Genomic DNA, 22,345 nt, shown 5'->3' on the forward strand with positions numbered 1-22,345 from the left:
TGATGCCAAAAATATTCCATCTGCCAACTCTTTCCATCCTGGCTCTATTCTCTTTCTTTTCTTTACACTCACAACTTTTGTGTTTGACTTGAGCAAAAAGTGGCCCTACAAATCCATGATCTCTTTTGGCACCTCAAATCACACGTTGAACAGCCCTGAAAGCTGTTTATCTGCTACACCTCAGTTTCCTCTCTGTCAAGACCTTGGGTCGTCAGTTGTTACTTCCCTCAGCAAACCAAACAACTACAACAACCTTCTATAGGCTTTCTTCACTACTACACACAATATTGGGAAACAGTAGTTAGCTTTTCTATGCATTTCCTGGTTGCCCATCTAGGGTCCACTTTCACCATCCTGTGTAGAAATCAGAGATGCAAACTCATTATGCACAACAAATCACTCAATAAGATGCGCCTGATGGTGTTTAAATATGTGTATAAATTCACCTCTCCCAGCTTGCACTGTTGATCTTGTCCTATATCCCTGCATGACTCTGCAGCTTGCATGCTCATCACACCCGTACAGCATTCAAAATTGCTCCGTGTCACATACTGTTTCACTTGGTGATTCAGGTGTTTTCCTTTCTGCTGCTCGTAAAATTAAGCACCTTCCCACCAACCTATGACCATTCACCTTCCCAACCACCATAAAAGTAGCCATCTAAAGCCATTTCCTCCAACTAAAGAAAACCCCATCTCTATTCTCTGACTTCAATAGAGTCGATGCAGTTCACAGGTTGCAGATCATTACCACTGAAGAATAGTATACACAGCTACTTTATTACCCAGTATTTTTTTTAAATTGAGAATGTGGGCTGGTTCAGCATAATGGTCTTTAATATACAAATATTACCTTTCCCATTTCTATATCTATCGGTCTATTTACTAGGCCCTTAACGTACAGACAAGAAATAGCCTATCTATCTGTCCTGTAGAGGTTCTGAAATCACAGAGTTCTTTATCAACACTTGGGTGCCGATTACGATCCGGTAAAAAATTTCCCCGTGCGACTCGTATCCGGTCTTTTTACCGTACGATTCGTACAAGTGCCGTACGAACTGGCAATCACGATTCGCATGGTAAAAAGTCCATACGAACCGCATTGGGAATCATTCCCCACACGTCCTCGGGTCGGAAAATGTGTCCGACACGTCCTCGTACGATTTACCGTACAAATGTGAAAGGTGAAGTCCGACCGAGGAATCACGATCCATCCCGTGCGTCCGAGGTTACAATCGGATGGAAAAAACACCGTCCGCACCGAACTCCCATAGCAACCATGGAGACGTGCCCGCATACGCGCCGACCCCCCCCAGCCCCCGTACGTACGCGCCGACCCCCCCAGCCCCCGTACGTACGCGCCGACCCCCCCCAGCCCCCGTACGTACGCGCCGAACCCCCCGTGTATGTACACCCGTGTACGTTCGAGTCGTACTCCCCCGTGTACGTTCGAGTCGAACCCCCCCGTGTACGTTCGAGTCGAACCCCCCCGTGTATGTACACCCGTGTACGTGTCGAACCCCCGTGTACGTTCGAGTCGAACCCCCCCGTGTACGTTCGAGTCGAACCCCCCGTGTACGTTCGAGTCGAACCCCCCGTGTACGTTCGAGTCGAAACCCCCGTGTACGCGCTGGGGGTACGCACCGTACATACATGGGTGGGGGTACGACTCGAACGTACACGGGTGTACATACACGGGGGTTCGACTCGAACGTACACGGGGGGTTCGACTCGAACGTACACGGGGGGGTTCGACTCGAACGTACACGGGGGTACGACTCGAACGTACACGGGGGGTACGACTCGAACGTACACGGGGGGTACGACTCGAACGTACACGGGGGGGTTCGACTCGAACGTACACGGGGGGGTACGACTCGAACGTACACGGGGGTACGACTCGAACGTACACGGGTGTACATACACGGGGGGTTCGACTCGAACGTACACGGGGGGGTTCGACTCGAACGTACGGGGGCTGGGGGGGGTCGGCGCGTACGTACGGGGGCTGGGGGGGGTCGGTGCGTACGTACGGGGGCTGGGGGGGGGTCGGCGCGAATGTACGGGGGCTGGGGGGGGTCAGCGCGTACGTACGGGGGCTGGGGGGGGGTACGGTGCGTACCGGGCCACCTACTCTGGTCGATTCGCGCTGTACTTCGCTTTTCCGGCACTTTTTGGGTGACGTGAAAATATTGCCGTCCGGACTGCTGTCGGTTCGAATCGTGATTCCTGGGTCGTGAAACGCTGCCTGAAAGCGTCCCGACGTCACGTCGCAGCATTCCCGGATCACATTCGTATGTATATTTTCGTCGGTCGGTGTTTTTTACGATTCGTACGGAAATGGTGTTTCCGTGCGAATCGTAATTCCATGTTTGTAAAGTTTTACGAGCGGGTACGAGTCGGATGGGGAAAACGCTCCGACCGACGGTTCGTACCCGGTTTTTACCGGATCGTAATCGGCACCTTGATCTATTGTCCCTTTACACATGTGTACTTGTTACTGTTGATGAGGGTGGTGGACAAAGAGCACAACGCATTTGGACACTCTGTCATAAGCCTTTTCTCAATGTGAGTTTTGCCAAAGAATAATATGTGGTGTTTTATAGTGGTTTGTCCAATAGATATCCAGTCTTCTTGAAATAAGGAAATAACTATGGGTTGGTTTCCTTTTAACCACCCATTGTCGGGTGATGGCCATTTCAATCTGTTGTAATGTTTATATTATCTAAACACCCCACTGAAGTACCATTTTTTCTATGTCTGTTTTTACAGGAATAACTCTTATCTGACGGGGAGAAATCTTTTTTAGATTCTCAGTCTATTTACTGAAAGTTCAATGAATGGTGTAAGAAGCACCAAGTTCTTAAACAAAACCTTATATTTGACTGCTGAGCCTCTTAACCCACAGCTAAGAGCCTAGTGCAGCAAATCAGAACCTGAGAAAAACCCCTTGTGAAGAGGTAAAGCCCCCATCTTCACAGATGCTCCACTTGGGAGCCTTTTTACTGTCACCTCCATTAATTCACTAATACATTTCCAAATATTCCAAGGCTAGAATCACCTGTGATCCCTTCTTGGACAAAACTCACCAGCCGATTTCAGGACGTCCAAAGCTGTGTCACACTGTTGGCGCAAATGTTATTACTGAACCAAAATGCTTTTACTACTAATGTGCAAAGCTTACATTTAATTAAAACATATGTTAAAGGCAAAATTTGTATTAGGTAATCATACTTAAATATTATAGCCATGAAAATGAATAAAATGTGCTTATTTAAGTTGACCTAACTGTCAATGCCATGTTAAATAAAAAATGACGAATGGACACTGAAAGGCATGTTTTTACACATTAAATAGTTGTTTGTGCACAATGTTTTTCCTTTTATTTCAAATGTTGTATTTTTCCTGAAGCCTTCTGTTAGCTAGTGAATATGCATTTGTTATGGATTTGACATATGATAGTGAGTTCTCAACAAGAGAATAGGAGGTGACCAGAAGAATGATTCATGGGAAGAGCTGTCTGGACCACAAAACATCAACGATGTAACTCTTCAAGGTTCAATGTCTGAAAGCATATTGTGCACCTCTGAGAAAATGAGGAGTTTGCTTATTCCCAGGAGTTTGCTAATATTCTATCGGAAGACTCAGAAGAAGAAAGAAAATAATGTTGCAACATAGACTATTTGTGTTTATATTAGTGTGTGTTCCTTGAGCAGAGTCGGATTCCTTCCCTGACTCTGACTGGAGACTTGCGTTGGAGTTTCTGATGCCTTCTCTTCATGAGAGGCTGCCTTACTTAGACTTTACTGAATTGTCTGCTGATATCTTTGAGCTGAGACTTATAATGCAAAGGCGTCATGCTTGCGCAGAGAATTCTCTCTCTCATCAGATATCTTCATTGGGATTCTGCGCTGACACCTTTATTCTCTCATTATCCCTGCCTATTGAGAATGTGCAATTTCATTAATGGCACACCCTTGTTGTATTATTACTATATTAACTGTAATTCTAGAAAATATTTCCTTTTCTTTTATAATCAAATACCAATTGATGGATTATATTAACTTTTAATGTTGAAATCCAAGCATACCTAACGAATAAATAGATGAAAAACGAAAAGCTTTGAAAAATAAAAACCTTTAACTCACACTAATTCTCTTTATTGACTGAACTGAAAGTCTTTGTTGATTTATTGCTATGTAGATGATCGCTCCTTATTTCTTCTTGTTGATGAGTACAGGTCCATATGACTAGTGGGGCTGATTAACAATTATACATGAAGATTTAGATATAGAAAACCCCACTCTCTCAAGTGGTAGCAAGAGAATGGTTTACGTCACAGGAGAAAGGAGCCAAAATAATGCGCTCCAATTTAGAATTGCTTATGTCCATTAAGCCCAAAGCCAGAACTTGAAGACTGAAGGAGTTTGTGGTTTCGAAGACAGTAGCGGTGGTATAGGTGTGAGTATCTATACAGTTATGCATCTCAGTAGTCTGATTAAGAGTCTGCCATTGTGTTGAAGTTGTATATTTTGTGTTACGGTAAAGTCAATAGAATATTTGTTTTTATGCTTAGATGGTGAGCAATTTACTTGTCAGACTCGCAAGTTGATCGTTGAAATGTTGGTGTTTTTTGTCTGCTAAGATTTGTGGTGTAGATTTGTGAGGCACAATTGAAAGCACCATTGAGATAGGGACTATAACAATTTGTTGTGATTGTATTAATATTGATTGGTAGTTAGTGGAACCTGTTGCACAAACAGGAAGTTATATCAGTCAGGGTGATCTCCCGCGGGTCCAGATTAATTAGTGTGTATGTGTATGTAGCGTCAGAGGGTGTTAAAACCTTAATTCCGATTGTATCTTGTATGGATGGTCTACTTTGAATCCTTTAGTGGAGAAGACAAAAGTTATTTAATTATTGTGCTTGCTTAGAGTTGTAGAATTTTTGTGCACAAGAAAATTGTAAAAGATGGTAAACCGCTGCAAGGAGCAAAGAATTACTTTAGAGTGTGCCGCGCTGGGATAGGTCTGTAGAAGGAAGTGCCACATTGAGATTGGTTGATGAGTCATCAAGCATTAAGCCGTGGTAGGTTTGTGAAAGAAGAATTGTACAGGATTGGAAAAAAGTCCTGACACACGGAATTGTAAATTGAACAAAAAATTGAAGTTTTTAAATGTGATTACTGTTCATTTGCATTTGAATATTTGCAAACATAAAATGTTTGAAACCTCTTAGAGATTTGATGAGGTGTGATGTGCGAGTCCCTGTTTGGGAGGGTGAAGAAGCACCACCGGAAGGTATGCCAACTCATTATATAGCAACAAACAAGGAGCTCCATACATGTTTGTGGCTTCGACAATGGTGTAAGATCACTGAAAATGAAAGACCCTTTCAATTTACACAACATGATACTTTTAATTTAAAGATTGTTTAAAATTTAAGAGAAAAGTTATACAAAATGAAACTATCTCCTAGACCTACACAATATGAAGCATTAAATGTGTGTAACAAAATGGCTCATGCCAAGGAGAAAGAAAGGTACCAGAATAGAGCAAAGGGAGCAGTGCAAAATTATGCAGATGCTTAATGGGATGAAAGGTCTCAAAGGTGGAGGAAGTGTGAAGTCAAGGGAGCTAGGATGTACTCAGATATAACTACTGAAAAGTCTAAAAACAAACTGGAAACAGGGAAATGATGGTGAGGAAGCTGCAAGAAAAACAGACAGTGATTTAGGGGATGACATTTTAGATGCCTTGTTGTCCTCGCATCCACCACCAAATGTGGCCTCTATCATGAATACAGAGGGTGTTACAACCACTAGTGCTAGTGGCTACAGCTCCTGTTGATCTTATTACAATTCAGATAGTAAGACCACGTCCAGTACTTCCCATTACTCCAGTACCAGCTGAAGCAGCCCAAACTGTAATTGCTACCAGTGTTACTGCATCAACTGTGACTATTCCTTCCCCAAACGACACAAGTTGTATCAGCTCAGACATTGGCAGTGCCTGTTGCCACTGCTACAATAAATATTGTTCAGAATGCTGTTGTTCAAGGTGCTGTAGAAGGAGTAGCAACAACAGGATTCATCTCGACATCACAAAATTCACAAATTGGTGTCTGAACACACACCAAAAACAAATGTTCAAATATTGACAGGAGAGAGGAGAATTGTATTTACAATACCAATTACACAGGGGGAGGCAAGATCATTTGACGAAAAACATGCAATCATTCTGGCAGCTAGTAAAGTGTGGTAGAGGAGGTCAAGGTAATACCCCCCAAAACTATATAGCGCCCGATCAGTGGGTCTCCTTATTTGAGATACAATTTGCAGTCAGAGAGAATACTCCCCTCTTCCAAATACCAAGCACTGATATATCAGTAACGTTTACTATAAGTGAAGTGGAAAACGCCCTGAACTCAGCTCCAAGGGGTAGGGCCCCGGGCCCCGATTGTATCCCGGTGGACCTATTTCTATCTGACAAGGATAGCTGGCTCCAGTATTTCATGATCCTTGCCAACGCGATAGCCAGTGGAGCTTCTATTCCTGACTCTTGGTGAGGAGCTGAAATTTTACCTATTTACAAAAAGGGGGATCGCTCTAGCCCCAGTAATTATAGGCCAATCAGCCTAATCGATTCCACCCTAAAGATTATGGCCAGACTTGTGCTGAACAGAATCCAGATTTGTATAGCAGAGAATAACATATTATCTCCACTTCAAGTAGGCTTTTGGGCCCTTGTAAGTACAATTGACCAAATTTTTTATTTTGTTTCAATCTACTGGCGTGTTGTACTACTAGCGGGAGGCACCATCTATGCCGCCTTTGTACACCTTAAAGCTGCATTCAATATGGTCCTGAGGAATAAGCTCTGGGCTGTATTGAATGACCTAGGGCTACCTTCAGAGCTTTTACAGCTTGTAGTCAAACTGCATGAATCCAATTATGCACAGGTTCGTTGGGGTTCACAAGGAAACATTACACCTAGGTTCCCAATTCTCAAAGGGGTGCGACAGGGGTGCGTTTTGGCTCCCACCCTGTTCTCATTGTTTATAAACGGGGTGGTTAAATATTTTTCAGTGTTCTCCACCGACGCACCGGTCGTTGCAGGCAAAAAGGTCCCAATACTCATGTTCACTGATGCTACCCTAATTTTATCAAAAACACAAGTTGGGTTGCAACGAGCGTTAACACGCTTTGAGTCATTTTGCAAGGCACATGAGTTAGTAGTAAATGTGGACAAAACCAAATTCATGGTGCTGCACAAACATAAAGTAATCAAGTCAAGGGATGTTATGAATGAGGAACCACTGGGACAAGCAGATATATTTACATACCTTGGAATAACCGTTGGCCGTAAACTGGACTGGAAACCTCAGATAGAAATCATGGCGCTTAAGCACTCCCAGCTTATTGGAGCACTTTTGAAAGAATATAGGCTCTCCCAGACTAAGCCGGTTGGTCCTGTACTGAAGATAAATAACACCAAGGTTATGGCCTCCACACTTTATGGTGCAGAACTCTGGGGGTTCGAAAATCTGTCCCCATTAGCCCTGGCCCAAAACAGATTTGTGAGAGGTCTAATTGGCCTTCCCCAAAGCACTCCACTCACACCCCTATATTTTGATCTGGGGTGTAACACCCTGGCAGAGTTGCTAGGTTTAGACCATTGGCCTACTGGAGATGACTGTGGTCCACTTCGGAGCTAGCCCACTATGCCCAAGCACTCAAAGATATTAGAGATGCTGATAACAATCACAAGATCAGCTGTTTACAGCGGGTAAAAAGCTCCCTTGTGAACATGGGCATGAGGCACTTGTGGGATGACCCGGAGAATAACACGTTTCCCCCCCAAAAGATTTTTAAAGAAGCATACTGGGCTATGATTAGAGCTGGCAATCTGTGATCTTCTAGCTCATCATCACTGACCAGTATCTTCCTGGAACATAAGCCGGACCCTCTGTATGAAGACTTCTGGGACTTCATAACTGAGCCCGCTAACAGGAAACGTTTCTTCCAGTTTCGGACAGGCACTTTACCGATTAAAGTTTTCACTAAAACCTGGCACCACTCCCTAGACAGCAAATGCACATACTGCCATAATGTGGACGAGACAATTCCTCACATCCTATTTGTATGCCCAGCATATAGCTCTCCACGGAGCAAATGGCTTAAATCAATTTGCTTGAACATTGGCACCAGGCGAGTGCTACCGCACTGCGAATACTAAAGACAAGCACACAGGAGGCAATCGTGATCGCCCTAGCGAAGTTTCCAGGATGGGTGTGGAGAATCCGTCATATGATCGAATGCAAGTAGACTGCGACAGTGACTATTCGTAATCACTGTCTTCTACAGTTTGAGCATGTATCATGGCCCTTAGCCAGCACTGGGATTTATGGTTTTAGAATTTTAGATGTAATGTAAGATCATTTCTTTTAGCCATCGTCAACGGCTTGTACTGATTTTAAACTTTTTTATGTTTGTATGAGATTTTTTAAACCAAAAATAAATTTGCCTGTCTTTTATTATGTATTACCATCTTGTCTTGTATTGTTATTGATAAGATTTGGAGACTATGTATATATTGTTCTCTTTTTGCTTTATTGTGATGTTATATATTTCTTGTCTTTTATGATCAGTATGGTCGAAATAAAGACTTAACAAATCGGAATCATTTGACGATGGGATGTTTAGCCCATGGTTTGAAGAAACTTCATAAAATAAATGGTGGGAGAAACAGAGACACCATCAACTTGCCAGGAAGAGCGAGATCCTTAAATGTCCCATAATTGAATGTGGAATTAGAGGAGATTATTAGAGGATGCTTAGATATTTCATGTTTGAATCAATACCAGGAGAATTTGTTGGTATATCTAAGTAAGGAGATCACAAGACGTGAAGCTGCTACTTATGATAAATTATCTGAATTGGCAGGAAAATACGAGGTGGATTTTTCCAAGAGTGTACCCTTACAAAAATATTTCAGGGCACAAGTAGATAATGGCGCTATTGTGACAATGAGATCTTCGGTATGAGATTACACATTGCGGAATTGGTAAAGTGCAGCCTTAAATGGAGCGATTTTGACAGGTTAGAGAGTAAGTGGGCAAAGAAAAAGATAAAGAAAAAAGAAATAAATAAAAACCACCAAAATGAATGATAAGTCACCACCAGCACCCTCAAATGAAGATGAGGGTTTAAATCTTTCCTATGAGGGAAATACCGATGTATGTTCATGCACTGCGTAGTAGAGGTGATCATGCAACATTTATGAACAACTTTCCAAATCTGAGAGAGAATCCTGAACAGTGGTATACACAAGCTGAAAGATTTGTAAACATTTCAAAGATTTTGTGGACAAGCTTGAATACTATCTTTGATAGTGTGGTACCAAGTGATTTGTGGGACGAATTCAAGATAGCCGTGCAATGGCCATGTTCTGCGCCTCCAAAAGGATGCACATACTCATGCATCCTCACCTGAGGTAAAGACCAAGTATGATGAGGTGGTTACAAGAAGCTAAAGAATCGGTGCATGCTTACTATAAACAATGGTTACAGGCATTCAAACAACACAGTGAAATAAAAAACTGAAAAGGGATATATATGGAGTTTTATGTCACAGTTTATTCTTAGATTGCGACCAGAGATCATTATGCATATACAACAGAATACCTTTAGATGAGATCCTGAGGTATGCACAGCACTGTAGTGGTGAGCAGGAAATTAAGCAGAAGAGACTAAAGGAGCGGTTTAAGTTAGCGCTGCCTGAACTGGCTCAAAAGGAATTTCAGAATCAATTGCATGGAGGAAATGTTGGTGAAATGCAAGATGCTGGTTTTCAGGTTGGTGTCTCACAGGGAAGAGGTCAAGGTGTTTCAGTTGATCCAAATTCAGGAATAGAGATTGCAATGTTGAAAAAAATCAACTCCTTGTCACCATTGTACCAGACTCGGGCATTAGAAGAGAAAGTGCATACAGAATCCAAATCGAGATAGTAGTGATGGACAAATGAAAGGGGTAAATCAAACGCGAATGCAAAATGTTGCAGTTCAGGTTTCAGTTCAATGAATGCAGATGCTAATGCAATCACAAGTTCCCATGATGCAAGTCCCACAAGCTCCGATGGTCCCACAAAATTTGGGTCAGGTAATGATGAAAAATTCAAATCTATTCAAAAATCTGAACCCCTTTTAACAGTTCCCTATGTTGGAGAACGAACGTTCGATTCTGACAACTCACAATGACGGTGCCTGAGGGGGGAGGAAGATTGCGTACTTGGAGCAGTCGAGGAGGTAGACCAAGGTGGACCATATATAGAATTAGAGGTTAATGGCCACCAAGTGTAATTTCTTATTGACACAGGAGCTACCCGTTCCACTGTTAGAACAGCTTAAGTCTCAGACTTGCCCCTTTCGGGAAAGAAGCTCCAAGCTGTAGGTGTTAGAAATAAGCAAATAACTGAGCTGGTTAAAGAAAATCCCTGTAAAAATAGGTTTATTTGAGGAAGATCACCAATTTGTGTTACGTGATTCAAGTCCTGTAAATCTGTTAGGAAGAGATCTTTTTTGAAAGTTAAATTGCACTATTATATATGAATCAGCTGTAGGATTATATCCTGTGAGAACGGTAGAGGATCTACCTCCTGATTAAAGATATACTGTTAAAATGGAAGTATGGGATTTTTCAGGGAAATTTAGGCTTGAATAGGATCTTTGAAAGTTTTTTACAACACAGCTGTACCGTGGTATCAAATCCAGCAACAGTACTATTTCAGATCTCCTGCACCGCAAAGTGTTTTACCGTTGTGGATCTTTGTCAGGCCGTTTTCTCTATTCTGTTCTTATTTGTGTTTATTGATAGTTTTGGCATGGTGCCGAGTCTCCCAAGGGTATGCGGCAAGTCCCTCAATCTTTAATCAGATCTTGAAAAAGAATCTTGAGTCTCTGCAGATGCCTGGCAATTCAGTTCTTGTACAATACATTGGCAACCTACTGGTGTCATCAAGTATGCAAGAATTATGAAAACAGGATACAATTGCTCTTTTAGACTGTTTTCTTGAAAATGGACACAGGGTGTCACTGAGCAAATATGTGGGACATTTAATTGAGAAGGGAATGAGAAAAGTGTAACAGGAACAAAGTCCACAGAGAAACTCAGAGAGAGGTCAGAATGTAGCTGGGAAAGGTTGGCAACTGTCGACAGTGAGTACCAAAACTTTTCAAAGATGTGCCTGGTCCACTTCCATGGGACCACGATTGCTTGAAAGCTTTCCTAGAGCTGAGAGATAGGAATGCCTGATTACAGTAAGATGTTCACATTGTTTTGCAGTGAGAGGGAGTTTGTGCTCTCTCATTGCATACTAAGATACATGGAGACTCTCAAAGACTTTGACATATTTTTCAGCTACACTTGATCCAAATGGTTGCAGCAGTTGGTGTCAGAATTGAGAGATGTAAGAGCATAGTGTTGAGATATCCTCTTACAGTGATAGTCCCTCACTCGGTGGAGATACTGTTCACACATACAAAGACGCAGTATCTGACAAACAGAAGACTTACAAAGTATGAACAACACATACTTGCTGCCAATAACAATGTTTTGAAAAGATGTCAGATGCTCAATCCTGCTACATTATTACCATTACCTGAGAATTAAATTAATAGGGATGAAATTGTACATCAATCAATCAGGGATTTTTAGAACGCACTACTCACCCGTGAGGGTCTCAAGGCGCTGGGGTATGGGGTTTCGGGCAGCTCCGGTCATATGAAAATCCAATTCTTGAGGCTCTTCCTAAATGCTTGCAGTGTGGGGCTTCGTCTGATGCAGAGGGGAATTCGTTCCAGGTCTTGGCCACAGTGTAGGAGAAGGATCTGCCTCCTGTTTTGGCTCTGTGGATGCGGGGGATTTCGTCCAAGACTAGGTCAGTTTAGCGGAAGTTTCTCTTGGGGATGTAGAAGGATAATCTTTTGTTGAGGTATTGGGGTCCAATATTGTGGAGGGCTTTGTAGGCGTGTGTGATCAGCTCGAAGGTCACTTTTTTTTCGACAGGGAGCCAGTGGAGGCCTCGTAGGAGCTGGGTGATGTGGTCGACGTGTGATGCTGCGGACGAGTCTGGCTACGGCGTTCTGGATGGTCTGGAGTTTGTGGAGTAGAGATTTGTTGATTTAGGCATAGAGGGCATTCCCATAGTCCAGCCTGCTGGTGATGAGTGCGTTGGTCACGGTTTTCATGGAATCAGGGGGGATCCATTTAAAGGTCTTGCGGAGTATGCAGGGGGTATTAAAGCATGTGGAGGATACGGCGTTGATCTGTCGGTTCATTGTGAGGGAGGAGTCGAGTATGATGCTGAGGCTGCTGGCGTTGTCCATGGGGGTGAGGAAGTTGCCGAGGGCAGGGGGCCACCAGCTGTCATCCCACATGGAGGGGGTGGATCCTAGGATGAGGACTTCCGTTTTCTATGAGTTGAGCTTCAGGTAGCTGCTGCTCATCCAGGTTGAGATGACCTTCATTTCTTCCTGGAAGTTGTGCCTGGTGATGTCCGGTTCCTTGGTGAGGGAGAGGATGAGCCGAGTGTCATCAGTGTAGGATATTATGTTGAGTCCGCCTTTTCTGATGATGGTTGCGAGGCGGGCCATGTAGATGTTGAAGAGCGTGGGCTGAGGGAGGATCCTTGGGGTACTTTGCAGGGCGTTCTCTGTGCTGTGGTTGCTGCGGAAGCCAGATTGAGATGTGTTGAGGATGTCGTTGAATTCTATGAAGTTCGTTAGCTGGATGTTGACGATCTTCTCTGTGACTTTGGCGGCGAAGGGGAGGAGGGAGATAGGCCTGTAGTTCTTGAGGTCCATCGGGTCTGTGGAGGGCTTCCTGAGGAGGCGTTTGACTTCTGCGCGTTTCCAGTAAATGGTGAACGTGCCTGTGTCGAGGGTGCAGTTGATTGTCAGTCGTAGTTCTGGTGCGATGGCAGAGGAGGCCCTGTGGAGGATGTGCAGAGGGCAGTGGGTGCTCCAGATTGTAGGCTCCTAATGGTCTTTGCGGTGTCTTCTGTGGTGACAGGGGTGGATGGTTGGCTGAGTGAAGTCGCTGGTGGAAGGTGTTGGGTCGGTGCCTTGGTCCTGTTCGTCGAAGTTGTCATAGAATGCCCTGATCTTGTGGTGGAAGATGGAGCCGAGTTTGTTGCATAGGTCCTGGGAGGGGGGATGTCAGAGGTTTCGCTGGGGGGTCTGGTGAATTCTTGTATGATGTTGAAGAGTTCCTTGGAGTTGCGGGAGTTGATGAAGATTCTGTTCTGGATAAAGTTCCTTTTCGTAGCTTTAATAAGTTGGGTGGTGTGCTGTAGTGGCGGTCCTGTCGGCGGTGCGTGCTTCAGGAGTTTAGCTATTCCTCCAAGATTTCTCAAGTCGTCGGCACAAGCTCTTGAATTCTCTGAGGTCTGTGGTGAACCAGGTGGCTTTCGTGGTGTGTTGTCTGTCGGAGTTCTGGAGGGGTGCGAGCTGGCGTCTCTGGAGTTTGTTGGCTGCAGAGTTGGCGTCGGTCGTGGTGGGGGAAGGAGTGCGGCTGACGGCAGAGGCGAGGTGCTCTTCAGGGATCTTTTTCCAGTTTCTGCGCGGGGGCATGGCCTTGGCTTGTGTGTGGTGGGTTTTGAGAGAGAGAAGTGGATGCAGTGGTGGTCCATCCAGAGGGGCTGCGTGGTGTGACTGAATCAAATACTGATTCCTTGGGTGAAGATGGGGTCGAGGGTGTGTCCTGCCTTTTGGGTGGGGGTGGTGAAGAGTTGTTTCAGTCCGATATTGGTGAGGTTGTCTAGGAGGGCGGTGGAGTTTGGGTCACTGAGGTTGTCAAAGTGGAAATCCAGGTCTCTGAGGAGTAAGTAGTCCGTGGAGGTGAGGCCGTGGGGCGCGATGTGGTCTCCGATGGTGTTGGTGAATGGGGCGTGTGATCCAGAAGGTCTGTAGGCGGGAGTTCCGCATAGAGATTTTCTGGGGTGACCTGGATCTGGAAGTGGATGTGTTCCATAGGGGGTGCAGAGTCATTTGATATGGAGCTTGTCAGTCGGAGGGAGCTTTTGTGGACGATGGTGAGGCCTCCTCCGAGGTGGTTGGGGCGGTCTTTCCTCTGGATCTTGTATCCGTCGGGATGGCAGTTGCGATGTCAGGTGCAGGGTTGGCGTTGGTCCAGGTATCTGTGAGGAAGTGACATCGGGCGAGAGGGTGTAGAGGAGGTCCCACATTCTACCGCGTCTCTGTGCAGGGAGCGTACATTGAGGAGGATGCAGCTAAGGGGTTTGGGTGCGATGGTGTCCGGTGGGTGAGAGGTGGCTGCCCGGGTCCCGAGGTGAGTGAAGGTACAGACGCAGTGTCGGCAGGAGAACGGGCCTTTGGTGGTGCTTGGCATGGAGAGTTGGCAGTTGTTGTTGCATCTAGGGTTGACTGTGTGGAGGGTTGCTGAGTAGTAGCGATGGGGGTCAGAGAACCAGGGTCCTTGGCACTGGTCCCGGTCAGGTGCAGACGGGCTTGCCTTTGCCACGCCAGCCATTGCACCAGTGGCGCACCCGCTGAGCATGTCCGCTGCGGGGCCGTGCAGCGGCCGCCATTAAGTAGGGTAGGGGGAGGAAGAGCAGCTGGGAGGCGGGGGCGGGATCAGGCCGCGGGGGCAGCAGCGGTGTTAAAAGGAAAAGCAAAAAGGCAAACTGGGAAAATAAAAAGCAAAACAGTGAAAGCAGCAAAAGAAAAACGGCACAGACGGACAGATAACCAAAAACAGAAAGGCACAGATAGACATAAACAGAAAGTCACTAAAAGACAAAAAACAGAAACAAGCAGAAAAACAAACAGAAAGGTAGGCAGAGCAGACCATCAGAAGAGCAAGGCTCTCCCACTGGACCACCAGGGATAAGGCGCAGGCAGGAGCCTGTGGGTGGAGGAGGGCCTCGAACACCTACCTTGAACCAGAGAAGTGCTGGGGACAGAGATGCGACGACAGTGATGTGTGAGGGGAGAGCAATTTCCCTGACCAGGAGGTCAGAGGTCTTGCTCTACCAGTCGCACAGCGGACGCCATTAGGTAGGGGTCGAGGGAGGGAGACCAGCTGGGAGGCAGGAGCGGTAATACGCAAAGGAAGAGGGGCAACGGGGCAGCAGCAACAGGAAAAGGGGGCGAAAAGGCAAATGGGGAAAAATAAAAAGCAAAACAGTGAAAGCAGCAACAGAAAAACGGCACAGACAAGCAGATAGTCAAAAACAGAAAGGCACAGATAGACAAAAACAGAAAGGCACTAATAAGGCAAAAAACAGAAACAAGCAGAAAAACAAACAGACAGGATAGCAAAGCGGACCAGCAGAAGAGCAAGTCTTGCCCACAGGATCACCAGGGATTAGGTGCAGGCAGGAGCCTGCGTGTGGGGTTGGGCCTAGAACACCTACCTGGAACCAGAGAGGTGCTGGGGGCAGAGATGCAATGACGGAGCTGCCCGAGGTAAGAGCAGTTACCCTGACCAGGAAGGAGGTCAGAAGTCTTGCTCACCCTGTCGCCCAGTGGCCGCCATTAAGTAGGGGTCAGTGGAGAGAGAGCATCTGGGAGGCGGGAGCAGTAACACGCAAAGGAAGAGGGGCCACGGGGGCAGCAGCAACAGGAAAAGGGAGTGAAAAGGCAAATGGGGAAAAATAAAAAGTAAAACAGTGAAAGCAGCAAAAGAAAAACGGCACAGACAAGCAGATAGTCAAAAACAGAAAGGCACAGATAGACAAAAACAGAAAGGCACCAATAAGACAAAAAACAGAAACAAGCAGAAAAACAAACAGAAAGGCTAGTAGAGCGGACCAACAGAAGAGCAAGGCTCTCCCACAGGACCACCAGGGATTAGGAGCAGGCAGGAGCCTGCAGGTGGAGGCGGGCCTCGAACACCTACCTGGAACCAGAGAGGTGCTGGGGGCAGAGATGCAATTAGGGAGCTGCGCAAGTGGAGAGCAGTTTCCCTGACCAGGAGGTCAGAGGTCTTGCTCCATGATGGCGTAGATGTTACAGATTTATGCACCAAGCCAAGACCAGACGTTAACGATTAACCTCTCCATGAGCCTGATAATGTAATCTTTGTGGACAATTCATGCCTAAGAGACAATGAAGGAACATTGAGAGCAGTTTATACAGTCTGCACAATTCAAGAAGCGGTGAAAGCCTCCTGGCTTCGAGGAGTTACCTCTGCAGAGGTGGCAGAATTAATTACCCTTGCAAGAATTTGCTATCTTTCAACTCAATTGAGAGTGACTATATTTACATAAATTCAATATTGCTTTGGTGGGGTCCATGATTTTGGGCAGTTATGGTCAGAAAGGGGATTCATGACATCATCAAGTTCCCATATTAGAAACAGGGACCATTTCATAAGATTATTGGAAGCTTTGCAGTTACACCAAGAGACTGCAGCAGTTAAATGTGCAGCTCAAAGAAGTGGCAATGACTATGTCACCGTTGGAAATTGATATGCTGATGAAGTTGTGCAATATTGTGCACCTATGTCAGTCACATTTAATGGAGAATATGCAAATTAATCTAAAGAGGACACTACCTTTTTGATGTTGTTGTCAGTAGCTGACACTTGGGAAGAAATCAAGAGACTGCAGGAAAACGTTTCAGAGGAAGAACAGCAAGGGTGGATCAGAGACTGATGTGTTAAAAATGCAAAGGACATTTGGGTTTCCTCATGACACAATATTTCCATGGCCCTGCACACCTTGGAAGGGATGCAATGGTTAGTCGGTTTAGGCAGAATTGGTTCAATCCCAGATTCAGAGTTTTAGCTGAAGAGCTATGCCATAGGTGCATTACATGTCAGCAGATAAATGTAGGCAAAAGATCCCCTGTAACACTTAGCCACATTGAAATATCAGGAAGACCCTTTAACAGGATGCAGTTGGGCTTCATTGAAATGCCTGTTTGCAAAAGGGTGAGTTATGTCCTGGTTATAGTGTGCATTTTCTCCGGATGGGTGGAAGCCTACTCAATGCGGAAGAATAACAGTCTCACTGTAGCTTAGCTTCAGTTACATGAACATATTCCACGGTTGGGATTCCCTTTTTCTCTGAAGTCAGATCGAGAGAACCATTTCAATAATAATGTCCTTGGAATGCTGTGTGTGGATCTTCAGGTGGAACAAAGATTACACTATAGCTATCGTCCCGAGGTTTTGGCAACAGTGGATCAGTTAAATGGACCAATGAAGTCTCGATTGGTCAAAGTCTGTGCATTCACTTCATTGAAATGGCAAGATACTTTATTATTGGTTTTGATGAATCTTCAAAGCACCCCGGACATGAGAACAGGATTAACACCTCTTGAAATCCTCATGGGTCATGCTATGAGACTTCCTGCTTTACCTCCAAATGCGCTTGTAAACATCACAGATGGCATGATACTCGATTACTTGATTAATTGACGTGGTGTGTTCAGTTTCAGACCGTGTTGGAGCCGTCACTTCCAGTCCACATCAGGAGCAGTGCCACGACTTTAACAAGAGTGACTGGATTTTGGTGAAGAAACATGTGTGAAAATCCTGCCTAGGGACAAGGTGGAAAGGCCCCTACCAGGTCCTATTGATTACCAACACTCCTGTCAAATGGGCCAGGTTACCAAATTAGGTGCATGCTCCACACTCTCAGAGAGTAAGGTGCCCATATGAAGAAGTAGTGTTCTTTGAGCCAAATCTGATATCTCCTGCACTAGCACATCCTAAAAGACCAGAGAGGGGGTGAAGCAAAGCAAAACCTCTCACCTACATAGGTACCTGAAATCTTGCAAAGCGGTGTGGAAATACCCACTGATGAAGAAGAATTGAGAGCTGAGTATATAAGAACTGTTGAAGCATCAAAAGTGCTATTACATGATCCAGATGAAGGAACAAGTATGAGAAGAGAAAGACCCCAAAGGAGATCAGAATGGCCAAATGGTAGGAGGCAACTGAGATCAGGTGTGTCAAATGAACCTATACCGCAAACCATCATCAAAGAGACAGAATCAAGAGGTATAAGCAAAACAGAAGAAGATCAACATATACCAAGGAGATCCAAGAGAGTGAGAGTACCTGATTGTAGGATTTCAGCACCTGAATGGACCTACTATGCAGAGAATGTGCCAAACGCATCAGGCCAAAATCCTAATTAACTGCGATCAGAGATATTTGAACTTCCATGACAGGCCACACTGAGAACTAGCATTGATTAAATAAGATTTCTGAAACAAACATTACAATGAACAACTAGACTAGCACTCAAAACAAAATCAACTAAAACAATAAATAAAAAACTTTGTTTAAAATCAAAAATTAAAAGACTGAAAATATGAAGTTGACTATATACAATTGACGAAAGTGAAGAAAAAGAATTCAGAAGAATTTCCTAGGGCGAAGGTTGCAGGAGAAGAGTAGGGATAACACATTTAAATGACGATGGAATAGGGCTAGGGATGTCTCACCAATTTTTTTTTTACATAAGCTGAAAAAAATAAATGAAATAAATGTAAGATGACCATCAAAAGTTTGACACGTTTGTAACTGCCTGCTGCTATATTCTACTAAGGTCTGACTATAGACAAACATGTATATCCTTACCAAAGCTTAATGTAGAATAGTGATTATTGTCACACTAATAGTTGTTATATTAGCTATTATAATCGTTTTAGTTGGAATGAGTTTTACACCAGAGATAGAGACACTTAGATCTACACCTGCACTACAAAGCCTGCACACACAATAGATGAGATGAAATGAAAGGCTTTATTTATAGATTCTTCAAAAGAAGAGTTTTCAACTAATGTTTATTTTAGACTACTTCAGGAATACATGCAAGCTTTAGATAGTAACATAAGGATTTCCAATGGACAAGGACAGCGAGGACGAGGAAGGAGAGCAGCCATGGCGAGGAGGAGGAAGTTACAGCAGGTAAGTGTCTTTTAAAATTTTTTTATAAATAATTAGGGAGGGGGGAGGGAGTGAAGCGGAGTTCCATGGAGTTTTTTTCCAACTCCATGGAACTCCGCGTAGAGGCACTATGCCAGTTCCACCCTGGGTTACTTATTATGCACCTCTGAAAAACTGGGGAGGTTGCTTATTCCCAGGAGTTTGCTGATATTCTATTGAAGGACTCATAAGAAGGAGGAAAATAATGTTGCAAAATAGACTTTGTGTGTTTATATTAGAGCGTGTTCTTGAAGCAGAGAAGGATTCCTTCCCTGACGACCAGCCTTTAGGTTTCTGTTGCATTTTCTTCATGAGAGGCTGCCTTACTTAGACTTTACTGAATTATCTACTGATACTTTTGAGCTAACAATAATTCCCAGCTTATAATGCAAAGGCTTCATACTGGCATATATATTTCTCTCGCTCATCAGAACTCTTCATTGGGTTTCGAGCTGACACCTTTTTCTCTCATTATGCCAGCTTATTTAGAATAGGAAATTTCCTTTGAGGAACCCGCTTGTTGTATTATTACTATATTAGCTGTAATTCTAAAAAACATTTTCTTCTATTTTTTTATAAAATATCGATCAATGGATTATATTAAGTTCAGATGATGAAATCCGAAGACTAATACCTAATGAATAAATAAATGAAAAACTAAAAGATTAAAAAAAGAAAACTTTTACTCATGCTAATTCTCTTTGTTGACAGAACTGAAAGTCTTTATCAATGTATTGCTATGTAGATGATCGCTCCCTATATCTCCTAGTCGATGAGCAAAGGTCCATATGACCAGTGGTAGGGGTTATTTAATGATTATACCAGAAGATTCAGATACAGAAAAACTTGCTCCCTTAACACAATCTTCTACATGATCTGAAACACGCTTAAAACATAAGACATCTGGCCTCCATTTACAGACAAATCTTCTATCTCTGATTTAAAAATAGAAACATTCAGCGCCCCTTCTACTCATTGGACAGCTACCTATTCTAGCAAACAATGTAGTTTTTTTACAAACATGGGCTTCGACAACATGAAATGATTCACTGTTGAATCCCAGCTTTTCATGAGCATGCATTCTGCATTTTGTATTAACCCTTACATTAGAATTTGTTTTTCTCTCCTACCTACCATGTTCCTAGAGACATATAATTTACTTCAACCATTCATCCTGAGACCCAGCTGTCTCTGTAATTCACCTCTAAGGGAAGTCCATGAGCAGTTAGATGCTTTAACTCTATTAAGGCACACTCATTCACTTCATTATCCACTTCACATGCTGCTTCATCTGCCTGGGGCACTAATGCAAAACTATCAATATATTCTGCAATGGCTGAGCATAAGACATAAAGAAAGAAGTATATAAAAATATATGTAATTTATAGGGCAGTTCCAAAAATGATGCAAGTGAGGCTTTCAAGCAGAGTTGTTTCGTTCTTCAGGCAGTTGCCAACTGTGCATATTATCCACTCTTTCCACCAATAAGCTGTGATCTGTTTGGTGCTACTAGCATTATTACCATCATGAGGCTGGACATTAAGAACTGTTAATTGTCTTTTACCTTATTATGTGCATTCACCTTTGGTGAGGGCCCACACATGCAGGATGGACAATTAACAGCACCTATATTCTAACACCCTGAGCAGACGACAATAACACATAACATGTATGCAACTAAAAACATTTAATACAGCACAAAATTAACCAATACATGTTCTGTGCATGCTTGGTTTTCATTCAAGACAGCATTTGCTTGCGGAATTAGGCAGATGATCAGGAATGCTTCTTCAGTTCTTACCTTTATTCAAGGTAACTTCCATCAAGACCCTGTCATTGGGGTTAATGACATTTGAAACACAAGGAGAGGTACTAGATTTCAAAGGGAAGTTTTCCTTCATAGCACAGGAACTGGAGCTTATGGAGCGGCACAGCTGGGAGGAGAGGTAGCCTGAAGCAGAATGAGGTGTGCCCAGGCCAGTGCGCACAGTCAGCATGAGCAACCCTTTCTTCACTTGCTAGAATAAAAAAACATGTCATGTAAACATCAAAGACTTGACGTCAGACGCACTTTTCTCTAAACAGAATATAAAATGTATAGGGTTTCACCTTAAATTTTTGTAGCGCATCATAATGGGTTAATTCATTCATGGACTCTCCATTCAATTCCAGTATTTCATCACCTGCAAGAATAACGCATTGACATTGCGTGGTTTCGCAGCACACATGGTGAAAAAAGAGTGCATAGCTGAACATTTGTTTTATAAGGTACTATATTTCTTCAGCCCCACACTTCGGAAGTGAAAAGAAGGAAGGAAAGTTGTTTTACAGTCTGTATTTTATGAGTAGGAGATGTGCTTGATCACTTGAAGCCACATTGCAGAAAGTAAGCATTCATCATAGAGACAAAGTTCTAGAAGACTGTTGGACCTGGCCCTCTCTTCAAAGTCACTTTTTGCCATTTACTCTCCAATTTGTGCTTAATTAATTTTTGCTGGCCTTAGGACTCTGTTCACTTTACCATTGCTAACCAGTAATAAGGTGCGTGTGCTCCCTTCCTAAAACATGGTCAAACTGGCTTATGCCCAATTTGCATACTTAATTTACTTGGACGTCTCTTGTAGAGTGCCATACCATATATCTAGGACCCATAAATTAAATGTTGCCAGTGGGCCTGCAGCGCTTATTGTGCCACACACTTAAGTAGCCCTATAAAACATGTCCCAGGTTTGCCATTGCAGCCTGAATGAGAATGTAGTGTTACACTACTATATCGACTTGGCATTTAAACCTCCCTATCCTCCCTTTTTAATATATATAGGTCACCACTAAGGAAGGCCCTAGGTAGACAATAGGGTAGGGTGTCGTGTAATTGAAAGATTGGCCATACACTTATAAGTTTTGCAAGTCCTGGTAGTATAAAACTCCCAAATTCATTTTTTCACTACTATGAGGCCAACCCCTCCCACAGAATAACCAGAATAACATTGGGGGTAGCTTATTACAATCAATAAGCTGTAATTCCTAATTGAGAGCAGGTAGACATGTCATGTTCAGTACCTATGAAATTGTAATGCCAACCCCTTTTTTAATTATAAAGTCGGATTTTTCATTACAATTTTGAAAATTACACTTTTAGAAAGTTGCTATTTTCCTTCCCTTAGCCTTTTTTGCCTGCAGCTTGTCTTGGGTCACTAGATTGGATGTAGCTGACAGTTAAGACTTTGTGAATTCCTTGCAGACAGTCACTCAGTAGAGGGATTAGGTGTGCTTCAATGGACCATCAACTAGCAAGATGTGGGGCAGAGCAGAGGACAGTCCCACTTACCCCTGAATAGCCTGTGCTCTGCCTTTTTACACAAAGGGCTTAACGACCCTGTATTGT

General features: G+C 43.8%; 1 protein-coding gene across 1 annotated transcript in view; it reads right to left on the bottom strand.

The window, feature by feature from the left end:
• IL16 (interleukin 16) overlaps window positions 1-22,345 on the bottom strand; it is a 482,340-nt gene that overhangs the window by 210,288 nt on the left and 249,707 nt on the right. Inside the window, exons 7-8 of the mRNA XM_085644300.1 lie at window positions 21,070-21,143; window positions 20,762-20,978 (exon numbers count right to left, since the gene is read on the bottom strand). Coding sequence (XP_085500426.1) covers window positions 20,762-20,978; window positions 21,070-21,143 — 291 coding nt within the window. The remainder of the gene's footprint in view (window positions 1-20,761; window positions 20,979-21,069; window positions 21,144-22,345) is intronic.

Source organism: Triturus cristatus, chromosome 3_1 (assembly GCF_964204655.1).
Source record: "Triturus cristatus chromosome 3_1, aTriCri1.1, whole genome shotgun sequence".
In the NCBI taxonomy this organism is placed as follows: Eukaryota; Metazoa; Chordata; class Amphibia; order Caudata; family Salamandridae; genus Triturus; species Triturus cristatus.